At 41.8% G+C, this 12,311-nt stretch overlaps 1 protein-coding gene across 4 annotated transcripts in view; it reads right to left on the bottom strand.

The window, feature by feature from the left end:
* Positions 1–9,578, bottom strand: part of ZNF283 (zinc finger protein 283) — a 65,172-nt gene extending 55,594 nt beyond the window's left edge. The window contains exons 1-3 of one of the 4 annotated variants that reach the window (XM_042232145.2): positions 9,333–9,578; positions 7,235–7,322; positions 5,092–5,218 (exon numbers count right to left, since the gene is read on the bottom strand). In XM_042232145.2, coding sequence (XP_042088079.1) covers positions 5,092–5,218; positions 7,235–7,243 — 136 coding nt within the window. In that variant the 5' untranslated portion in view covers positions 7,244–7,322; positions 9,333–9,578. Of the gene's footprint in view, positions 1–5,091; positions 5,219–7,234; positions 7,323–7,493; positions 8,044–9,332 lie in introns of those variants that run through there. The other 3 variants (XM_012190496.5, XM_060398688.1, XM_060398689.1) reach the window with 3 other exon arrangements.
* Between the last annotated feature and the right edge of the window lie 2,733 nt (positions 9,579–12,311).

Genomic DNA, 12,311 nt, shown 5'->3' with positions numbered 1-12,311 from the left:
TTTAATAAAATGAGGCCCAGAGCAGGATCTGAAGGTCAGCCAGCATGAGGATGGTCACAATGTAAAAGGGTTGTCTCATGTCAGGAGTCAGAATGCAAGCAAGGTAAGGACAAGTGTTCATGTGCCGAGTGACCTGGTTGTCAGCCCAAGGGGGTAAGAAAGGCAATCACACGATCAAGGTGGTGGTGGCAGTGGTAACAGAAGACTGGTTAGTCACAGAGAGTTTGATCAAATAAATACAGTCATCCCTTGGTAGTATCTCGGGGGATTGGTTCCAGAATTCACCTCAGGTACCCAAGGATGCAAAGTCCCATAGTTGGCCTTCCTTTTCCATGGATGTAGAAGCTGTGGAAACGGAGAGTCTACTGTATATTTCTTGAAAAAAATCTGCATATATGTGGACCTGCGTGGTTCAAACCCATGTTGTTCAAGGGTCAACTATAAATACATTAAGAATAATGGAACCCAGGTTTTTCATTGTCAGAAAAGGGAGTTAGAAATGGAAGGTGAATAAGCTGAAATAAAACCTGTAGTGTTGAAAAGGAACTGGAGACATCTGTGTGAACTCATGAGATAGATGTAAGTGTGTGTACATATATGCATGCATGCATATAAACATATTCTCTCCCTACTCTGTTCACTGAGAGGGCCTAGGGACAGCCATTCCCCAGCAGCAATGAGCAAATCTAGCACTCAGATTCTGGCTTCTAAATACCATACTCAACTAAAAGGAACCAGCGCACCTTGAAGAAAAGGCTGACTTTAGGGCTGGAACATGGAGTTATGTCAGAAAATAAGGAGGTGCTCTAAGTGTGGTGGAGACATGCCAAAGGACACAGAAGCTACTATTTAGAGGGTTCCCATGGATCACATCTGGGACCAGCTCATATATTTTGAGCTTCAAAATAAATAATGGGAAGAACAAATTACAATCTGCTGACTAGAAATCCAACATATGAATAAACAAAGTTTGAAGAGGAATACAACATTTAATAGCCTCAAAGTTCCTCCTCATAAAAGCCTCATTAAAGGGATTAATTTCCAAAATACACAAACAGCTCATACAACTCAATATCAATAAAGACAAACAACCCAATCAAAAAATGGGCACAAGATCTAAATAAACATTTCTCCAAAGAACACACACTGTTAGCCAACGAGCACATAAAAAAATGCTCTACATCACTAATTACTACAGAAATGCACAACAAAACTGCACTGAGGCACCCCTTCATACCAGTCAGAATGGCCATCATAAAAGTAAGTAACAAATGCTGGAGACAGTGTGGAGAAAAGGGAACCCTCATATACTGTTGGTGGGAATGTAAAATGTACAGTCACTATGGAGAACAAAAACAGAGGTTCCTTAAAAAAATAAAAATAGAGCAATTATTATTATTCAGTAATCCCACTCCTAGGCATACATATTGAAAAGACAAAAAACTCTAATTCAAAAAGATACATGTACCCCAGGTTCATAGCAGCATTATTTATAATAGCCAAGACATGGAAACAACCCAAACGCCCATCAACAGACAACTGGTTTAAGAGAATATGATATATATACACACAATGGAATATTACTCAGCCATAAAAAGGAATGAAATATTGCCATTTGTAGCAACATGGATGGCTCTAGAGAATATCATACTAAGTGAAGTAAGTCAAACAGAGGAAGACAAATATTATATGACATCACTTATATGTGGAATCTAAGAAATAATACAAATGAATCTATATACCAAACAAAAACAGACTCAGAGACATAGAAAAGAAACTTACGGTTACCAAAGGGGAAAGTCAGGGGAGGAAGAAATTAAGGGTATGGGATTAACAAAACTACTATACACAGAATAGAAAAACAATAAGCATTTACTGTATAGCACAGGGAACTATAGTCAGTATCCTGTAATAACCTATAATGGAATACAATCTGAAATATATATATATTCACATATGTATGTATAACTGAATCACTTTGCTATATACTTGAAACATAATATTATAAATTTTTATTCAAGAAATAAGGAATGTAAATCAAGAACAGATGAATGAATTCAGACTGAAACTAAACAATCCAAATTCCTAAGAAAACTACAACTGTATATTATCAAACCTGTGCTTATCTCCGGGACCAGCACACTCTCCTTTACTAACTCTACCCTTCTTAGAGTTCTTCCAATAAAGTTCCTTACCACCTTCAGGGCCTTTGCCCTTCAGTTCATTGCGACTAAAATGTTCCTCCCCCAGGTATTCATATAACCTGATCCTAGACTTCACATTTCTATTCAAAAATGCTTTCCCTGACCCCCTTATCTGAATTAGCTGTATCAGTTTAGTTCAGTTCAGTTGCTCAGTCATGTCCAACTCTTTCCAACACCATGAACTGCAGCATGCCAGGCCTCCCTGTCCATCACCAACTCCCAGAGTTCACTCACACTCACGTCCATCAAGTCGGTGGTGCCATCCAGCCATCTCATCCTCGGTCGTCCCCTTCTCCTCCTGCCCCCAATCCCTCCCAGCATCAGAGTCGTTTCCAATGAGTCAGCTCTTCGCATGAGGTGGCCAAAGTACTAGAGTTTCAGCTTTAGCGTCATTCCTTCCAAAGAAGACCCAGGACTGATCTCCTTTAGAATGGACTGGTTGAATCTCCTTGCAGTCCAAGGGACTCTCAAGAGTCTTCTCCAACATCTCCCATCATTTTCTGTTCTCTTATGCTGCCTGCCTCTCATGAATAACATGTTTCATTACATGATACTATTTATCTATTTATTTACTTATTTATGTTTCTCCCCAATGACACAAAGTACACAAGAATGAGCAAGTTTTATCAATCTTGTTCGTGATGGTATTAGTAGTGCCCAGTATGCAGCCTGGCTAGGAGTAGGAACTCCAAATACGTGGTGAACTGATGAACGAGTATGTATATTCATTCACATACACAAATGCAAAACAGCTGGAAAATAGCTATATCCAACATGTAAGTAAAATGGTTCCAATGGGAACAAAAAAGAATTCCTTGCTGAAATGGGAGGGAAATAGAAGAAGAGAAACAAGGAGTCTCAGAAATGAGATCAATATGAAGTTCCTCTGGTAGCTCAAACTGAGATCTCTATTTTCTCCCAGGTGTCAGGCCTTCACTCTACAGGCCTTGGTCCTTCATAACGAACTTCCAAACACCATCCCAGCTGTTCCCTTTCTCCTCCTGTGTGACCTGTGAGGGTGTTCCCTGGGCTGATGGCTCCCTCCTGCCTTTGCCTTCCTGGGATCTAACTTTTTGCACCTCCTCACATCCCCAACAATTATCCAGGGCTCTTCTCCTTGCTCCAATAATGCTGCTATATATGGCTTAGAAATGGAGTGTCTGGTTGCAGGAAAAGAAATCTCAAATGGTGCAGAGATTTGTTTCTTGGTTTTTTTTTTAATAATAAGTGCAAAACATTTGGTCTAATTTGCAATAAAGGTAAAAATAATATTGACAAAGACTCCAGAGAAGAGAGAAACAGTGGGAATGAAGAACATGAGATCATATAAAGTAGAAAAATGACCTTGTTTTAGGCTCATTCAGGTTCTGCCTCTTTTGAGCAAACAAAACACATAATGGTGGTTTTAAAACACAGATTCTAGAGCCAGACTTCTTAGGTGCAACTGTTGCTACTTTGTCCCCACCAGCTGTGTGACCTTGGGAGGTCATTTAAACTGTGTATGTGTCTCAGTAATCTCCTCTATAAAAAGGGTTAAAAATAGTACCTACCTCATGGGGATGTTATAAAAGTTAAAAACATTCATGTATTTGCTCTGCTTAGTACAGGGCCTGGTTTTTAGTAAGTATAATGTTAACTATTAATGTTATTATTGTTACTGTTGTTATTTTGCTAAGGTGAAAACAAGTTTTGTGAGACATTTCTAGGCTTTAACTCAGTGTAGGATTTAACTTTGTAAAGTGCAAAGTTCAGGTTGTAATTTTCAACTTCAAATATGTTGGAAGTAAAAGAACATGTTCACTTAGTATGCAATGAATTTCTGTTCATTCAGTCCACCACTCTATTAAAGTAGAGAGGTTCTTCTGAAAGCCACAGTGTATCAGGATTTTGTTTTTAGCTGCACTTCCCATATGTGGGTGAGAATATAACAAAGGGGAGCAACTTTTTAAGGGGAATAAAAATCACCAGGGACCATAAGTAAATACAGATGCTAGAGTAGGACCTGACAAGCTGCAATTTCTAACAAACCCTGGAAGCAGCTTATCATAGGTGTTTGTGTAACACTTAAAAATAAAAAAGTTAAAACCCCACGTAAACCAAATCATGGCTTCTAATCACTGAGAGAACAATCCACATTATTCCCCATAACCAACACCACAGCCTGTCACCTGGGCTCTTCCTGTCTCCCTCACTCACTTCTGGGTACTCTCTCTTTCAGTAACTCTGTTCTGGCTTTTCTATGGTCCCTCACATAAAAGAACCACATAGGCAATGGCACCCCACTCCAGTGCTCTTGCCTGGAAAATCCCATGGACAGAGGAGCCTGGTAGGCTGCAGTCCATGGAGTCGCTAAGAGTCGGACATGACTGAGCGACTTCACTTTCACTTTTCACTCTCATGCATTGGGGAAGGAAATGGCAACCCACTCCAGTGTTCTTGCCTGGAGAATCCCAGGGATGGGGGAGCCTGGTGGGCTGCCATCTATGCGGTCGCACAGAGTTGGACACGACTGAAGTGACTTAGCATAGCATAGCAAGACTAGCAAGGACAGAGATCACCTGTAGAAATGCTGACGTTAAACACAGTCTGAAATGTGGTTTCTCTGACAGTAGTTATGAAATAAACATATGCCCCATACTACAAATCCAGCTCCTTGGTCATTGAAGAGAGGCCACTGCAGAAAAGGCCAGAGGGTTGAAGCTCCTGAGGGATGGGATGATCAAGGTGCTCAATGAACCCATTTCTAAGCCAATGAATACCAAAGCATTATTTTGAGAACATGAAGGAGAAATTCACCTGATTTCTTCAAAAACAGCCCTGTAATTCCCAGTGGAGAAAGCTGATGTTGCAGATAGAAAAGTAAATTATTTCAGGCAGATGAGCTTACCCAGTGAGACCAAGTTGCTGTAGTTCTCCAACATCACATCCACATACAAGTCCCTCTGAGCAGGGTTCAGGAATTCCCACTCCTCCTGAGAGAAGTCAATGGCCACATCCCCGAATGTCACCAAGCCCTAAAACCAAAAACCCGCTCATTACTTGTGAAATTAAAGAAAGTGAAAAAATATTTCCAAGAGGAAAAAAGAGAGGAGTATGAAGGATAACTTATAAGAAGAGAAAAACATAGCAACCAAGTCAGCTGAAAGCCTGTGAAACAGATGGGTAGGAAAAAGTAAGGAAATTAGTTTGATTAAAGCAGAGTGTCTACATGTTCAAGAAGAAACCTGTTATCGCAAAACTTCCTGTATACTGTGAGATAACTCAGCTGTCCAGATCTGTCTGATATGCATAAAATAATCCCAGTTTCTCTTCTATTAAATAAAAAGTGTGTTGGGGGAAGGGACAGGGATGTTTCTGGGTGTGTATACATACATACAATCTGCTAGGTGCCCACTTCATAAATTCTTTATATATAGGAATTGCTACACGATCTCATCCCTTTAAAAAAATATGGAAAAAAAACCCCACTTTTCCCAAATGTATTATAAAATCTCTTATTTTAGAAAAATGATTTCCATTAAATTAAGGATTATCATTAAACCTCAAGTGAATCATTTTGTTAGATTATATCATAGGCATTTTCCTTTCTATAACTTATATTAATTTTTTACTGACGTATAGTTGATTTATAATATTGTGCTAGTTTCAGGTATATAGCACAGGGATTTCAGATTCTTTTCCCTTATAGATAATTATAAAATATTGAGTATAGTTCCCTGTGGTTAGCATTCTTTTCTTATTGTGATGAATTGGATACATAAAACATTTTTATTAGATGCAATTCAGTTCATCATATGAACGTACAAGATTAATAACTATTATACATTCAGAGTGAACAAAAATTTTAAAGATTTTCTTAATTCCAGGAGTCTGTTATCATCCAGTATTTAAGAATCCAGATCCTCTTCTTATGTGGTACCATCAACTATCCATCGCTTAACACATTGCTTGTTCTCGAGTTGGCAGATACGGATAGAAGATCAGACATGACACAGATGTCACAACCTGGTCAATAACAAAATGGACTTTGACACTGGTGTTTATTGATAAGGGAATCCCTGGAAAGAACCACTCACTCCCCACTCTAATCCTGAAAGTTTACAAAACATGTGATCTCATACAAACTGAAGCTGAAACTAAGAAATCCTATATTCTAAGTTATCTTTCAGGAAAACTCAGGTTTATGTAGAAGTTCCAAGTTTTCCTGTGTGACCCAAAGGAACCCTCATCACTAACTCATCACACCACAGACTTGTCATGGGAATGAGAAACCCTAATTAGGGAAACGGGGCAGCCCTGGCTGAACAAAGATTGAAGTAATAACAAAAGGCAAGACCTAAGACAGCCTGATATGGATCAGTGCCAGTTAAATACCAAAGCTCTACCAGAGAATACACAATTGAAACTCTTCCCATGGGTGACCATTCAGCTGGCTAAGGGCAGAGCACCCTGACCTGCTTCTTTGATGGCTACATATTAGCCTGAAAAAGGAAAACTATTGAGGGAACTTTATCCTTTTCTTTTTCTAGATAGAACATGAATTAATCGGCATCTTGGCTTGCAAAAGGAAAACTGTTTCTTTCCAAAGGTCTGAAGTCTTCATTCTCCCCTCTTTCCTCCTCTTTATATGAATCCTCTTCGTGCCTTTGAAAGATGATGAACTCAACCTACTGTTGGTTTTCCTAGTATATAAATAAAAGCGAACTGATTGTTCAGTATATTCCTTTGTGTTATTCTTGGACAGATGCTCAAATATTTCCCTCAGAGGACTCCATCCCTTCACTACTCTTGATGGAAGACTGAGCCACAGGAGACATTGAGTCAAGTGGTTGATAAATACGATGGTGCCGACTGGAAATGGCACAGAGGGCAGACGCTGGGCTATTTGGCATCACCCTTTACCGGAACAGGACGAACTGAGAAGGAGGTTCAAGGAAGGGGTTCTGTTAAGTAGAAAGCTTTAGGGTAATTCAGGAAAAGATCCACATGACCTAAACATCACACCATGTCAAGGAGAAAGACCAACTTACGTCAGTCATGGTTCTACAATCCCAGGAACTAATTAGTGCTCCATAGGGTTCCTCTATTGGTGAAACACAGAGTCCAGAAAAGCCAGAGCTGCAGAAGGAAAAAGAAGCTTTAGTCTAGGTGTGCTGAAGTGAGCCTGTCCTGACTTAAACAACTGAATAAAAAGACATCAACATAATAAGAATGATTAACTCTACGGGATATAATTTTTAACTTTCTTCTCTATACATTTCCTGGATTGGTGAATGTTTTCCAACAAACCTGTGTTAACTCTGTCATCAGAAAAATAAAAGTGAAAGTTGCTCAGTCCTGTCCAATTCTTTGGGACCCCATGGACTGTAGTCCGCCAGGCTCCTCTGTCCGTGGAATTCTCCAGGCACGAATACTGGAGTGGGTAGCTGTTCCATTCTCCAGGGGATCTTCCCAACCCAGGGATCAAACCTAGGTCTCCCACATTGCAGGCAGATTCGTTTCCACCTGAGCCACCAGGGAAGCCCAAGAATACTGGAGTGAGTAACCTATCCCTTCTCCAGGAAGTTTCCTGACCCAGGAGTCAAACTGGGGTCTCCTGAATTGCAGATGAATTCTTTACCAGCTGAGCTACCAGGGAAGCCCAATCAGAAAAATAAAGATATTTGCAAATGTAAAAAATTGAGTGATAGGGAATTCAGTCATGAAGAAAACTGAACCAACAGGCCCAACGCTGAAAATCAGTGGGTCTGAAACAAATGACATCTACCAGCTCCTCAACATCTTATAGCTGTAGCTTACTATAGTGAGACACTTCCACTGTCAAGATTCTCCTCTGAACGAACACAAATCATTTTTTTCCTTCGAAGTGAGAGCAAGGAAATCTACACACATAAACACAATATTTCCTACAGAGTAGATACTTAACAAATGTGGCGACACCATTCTCATTCTTCACTGAATAGTCCATTTAAAACATTTGGATATAATCCTTGAAAAATGTCTTCCAATGCATCTGAGGATTTGAACAATTTGCCATATGAACAGATGGCTACTGACTGAGGAGAAGGACAATAGGGGGTCTCTGGGGAGAGGGCTACATCAGCGTGGTGGGTCATTCACCAGAAGGCCCAGGACAGACACTACTAATGGAGATATTTAAGGTCAAGGAAAACTAAAATTCTCATGATTTAAAAACAAAGGTGGGACTTCCCTAGCAGTCCAGTGGTTAGGACTTCGCCTTCCAATCCAGGGAGTGTGAGCTCGATCCCTCCGCCAAAAAACCAAAACATGTAACAGGAGCAACGTTGAAACAAATTCAATGAAGACTTAAAAAAGAGACGCAGAGAAAGAGAAGAAACAAAGGGAACTATGAATTTAAAAAAGAAAGACAAATTCACCTGAACATGCAGCAACAAAAAATATGCAAGAATTATTTCCTACTTCTCAGGGTCATCTCAGAAACCCAGCAGCACCGGGGGTGCGGGAGGACGTGGGGATGAGGGGGGTCGGTAGGGGCGGCGGGAAGGGATGAGAAGAAATCGTGAGACACCAGCATTCCTTGGAACACAGATAGACCTACCTAAAAACAAACAAAACACTTTCGGGGTCACATCTGCCGTAGTCCACACACAAACAAACTGAATTAAAGGGGAAGCTGCAACTCAGCTGAGAGCAATTCTTGGGGACAGAGGTCTGGTTGCAGTGGTGCTGACACATGAAGCTGGCCCCGCAAAGAGGAGTCCTACACATCTTCCCAGGAGACTGTGATGAGGACGCTTCCAGATGTAAAACTGTAGAATCCTCATCTCAAGACTCGATCTGTGTCTTCTTGCCGGAAACACACATTCTAGGGCTTAAGACACGGCTACTTTTCTTGTGGTCCCTTAACTCCGGCAGCGACTAAGAGAATCTAGAGGGAACCTAGAGCGTCCCGCCAAAGCAATCCACACGTACTAACAAGACCGCGCACCTCACTTTGTCACACAGCCCCAATCTCGCACACCGTTAGGGAGACACACTCTGGCCCTGTCACGCCGTCTGTCACACACCATTTTTCTGACTCTCGCTCACACACCAGGCTTGAGGCTCCGGACAACACACAACCTGTCAGCCGCCGGGCCTTCTCACCTCGAGCGCCTCCCTCCCTCACTGCCATTTCTGACCGGGCGCTGGAGATGTCCGCAGAGCCGTCCCACCGTCCCTGGGGGCTGACCACTTGCTCCAACGCGACCGACTCACCGCGCAGAGACCAAAAATCTCGAAGACACCGGACAGGGACCCAGAGACTGGGGTTAGTTTAGGCCCAGAGGTTCATGGGAAATAAGAGCCAGAAAATCCTTAGAGGCTCCAGCGGAGCACTTCGAAGAGCTCTCCGTCAACTCGCCCCGCCCGGAGAGGATTTGTGCCGAAAGACGTCTGGGAAATGTAGTCCGGAGCCAGTGAATCCCCCGGAAGGTGGGAATTTGGACCTTCATCCCAGCATGCAACTTGGCTCCGCCTGTCACAGGCGCCTTTTCTAAAGCCAATCTGAATTTCTGATCTTTGCTGGAGAGAGAAGTTCCGAGTATTGGCCGAACCTAGTGGCTTCGTTGTCTTTGGCGTGGCTGAGGGAGAGTTAGGAAGTTGTCAGCGAACGTCGAGGAAGGCATTCTGAAGTCCAGGGCAGGTGGAGATGGGGGTTATGATAGCTTACTTTGAACGATGTCAGATTTGTGATCTCCGAAAAAGATTTAGTTTCAGGACTAGGGACCACGCTTGATCACTCAAGAGCTTTTGAGTAGCAGAGTTTTACTTAAGTATGAAAAGGGACAGAGAAAGCTTCTGACATAGACATCAGACAGGGGATGGAGAGTGCCCCCCTCGCTAGTCTTAGCAAGGGAGCTATATACTTTTTAAATTGGTTACTACAATAAATCAAAAGAATGTCTCAAGGTTGTAATGGTCTTACTAGGCCCACTCCCATACTTTACATTTTAAGATGACAGGATTAGTTCATTTCAGTTCAGTCGCTCAGTCGTGTCTGACTTATTGCAACCCTATGGACTGCAGCACACCAGGCCTCCCTGTCCATCACCGACTCCCGGAGTTTACTCAAACTCATGTCCATTGGGTTGATGATGCCACCCAACCATCTCATCCTCTGCGGTCCCCTTCTCCTCTTGCTTTCAATCTTTCCCAGCGTCAGGGTCTTTTCAAATGAGTCAGTTCTTTGCATCAGGTGGCAAAAGTGTTGGAGTTTCAGCTTCAACATCAGTCCTTCCAATGAATATTCAGGACTGATTTCCTTTAGGATAGACTGGTTGGATCTCCTTGCAGTCCAAGGGACTCTCAAAAGTCTTCTCCAACACCACAGTTCAAAAGCATCAATTCTTTGGCGCTCAGCTTTCTTTATAGTCCAATTCTCACATCCATACATGACTACTGGAAAAACTATAGCCTTGACTAGACCTTTGTTGGCAGAGTAATGTTTCTGCTTTTTAATATGCTGTCTATGTTGGTCATAACTTTGCTTCCAAGCAGCAAGCATCTTTTAATTTCATGGCTGAGTCACCATCTGCAGTGATTTTGGAGCCCCCCCCCCCCAAATAAAGTCTGTCACTGTTTCCACTGTTTCCCCATCTATTTGCCGTGAAGTGATGGGACCAGATGCCATGATCTTCGTTTTCTGAATGTGGAGCTTTAAGCCAACCTTTTCACTCTCCTCTTTCACTTTCATCAAGAGGCTTTTTAGTTCCTCTTCGTTTTCTGCCATAAGGGTGTTTTCATCTGCATATCTGAGGCTACTGATATTTCTCCTGGCAATCTTGAGTCCAGCCTGTGCGTCATCCGCCCAGCATTTTTCATGAGGTACTCTTCATATAAGTTAAACAAGCAGGGTGACAATATACAGCCTTGACACACTCCTTTCCCAACGTGGAACCAGTTTGTTGTTCCATATCCAGTTCTAACTGTTGCTTCCTGACCTGCATACAGATTTCTCAAGAGGCAGGTCAAGTGGTCTGGTATTCCCATCTGTTTCAGAATTTTCCACAGTTTGTTGTGACCCACACAGTCAAAGGCTTTGGCATAGTCAATAAAACAGAAATAGATGTTTTCCCGGAACTCTCTTGCTTTTTTGATGATCCAATGGATGTTTGCAATTTGATCTCTGGTTCCTCTGCCTTTTCTAAAACCAGCTGGAACATCTGAAAATTCATGGTTCACGTACTGTTGAAGCCTGGCTTGGAGAATTTTGAGCATTATTTTGCTAGCATGTGAGATGAGTGCACTAGTGTGGTAGTTCGAGCATTCTTTGGCATTGCCTTTCTTTGGGATTGGAATGAAAACTGACCTTTTCCAGTCCTGTGGCCACTGCTGAGTTTTCCAAATTTGCTGGCATATTGAGTACAGCACTTTCACAGCATCATCTTTCAGGATTTGAAATAGCTCAACTGGAATTCCATCACCTCCACTAGCCTTCCTAAGGCTCAGTTGACTTCACATTCCAAGATGTCTGGCTCTAGGTGAGTGATCACACCATCGTGATTATCTGAGTCATGAAGCTCTTTTTCGTATAGTTCTTCGTGTATTCTTGCCACTTCTTCTTAATATCTTCTGCTTCTGTTAGGTCCCTACCATTTCTGTCCTTTGTTATGCCCATCTTTGCATAATATGTTCCTTTGGCATCTCTAATTTTCTTGAAGAGATCTCTAGTCTTCCCATTCTATTGTGTTCCTCTATTTCTTTGCGTTGATCACTGAGGAAGGCTTTCTTATCTCTTCTTGCTATTCTTTGGAACTCTGCATTCAAATGGGTATATCTTTCCTTTTCTCCTTTGCCTTTCACTTCTCTTCTTTTCACAGCTATTTGTAAGGCCTCCCCAGACAAACATTTTGCCTGTTTGCATTTCTTTTTCTTGGGGATGGTCTTGATCTCTGCCTCCTGTACAATGTCACAAACCTCCATTCATAGTTCTCCAAGCACTCTATCAGATTGAATCCCTTGAATCTATTTGTCACTTCCACTGTATAATCATAAGGGATTTGATTTAGGTCATACCTGAATGGTCTAGTGGTTTCCCCTACTTTCTTCAATTTAAGTCTGAATTTGGCAATAAGGAGTTCATGA

This window comes from Ovis aries, chromosome 14 (assembly GCF_016772045.2).
Source record: "Ovis aries strain OAR_USU_Benz2616 breed Rambouillet chromosome 14, ARS-UI_Ramb_v3.0, whole genome shotgun sequence".
NCBI classification, from domain to species: domain Eukaryota; kingdom Metazoa; phylum Chordata; class Mammalia; order Artiodactyla; family Bovidae; genus Ovis; species Ovis aries.
This window is presented reverse-complemented; position numbering and strand designations above follow the sequence as displayed.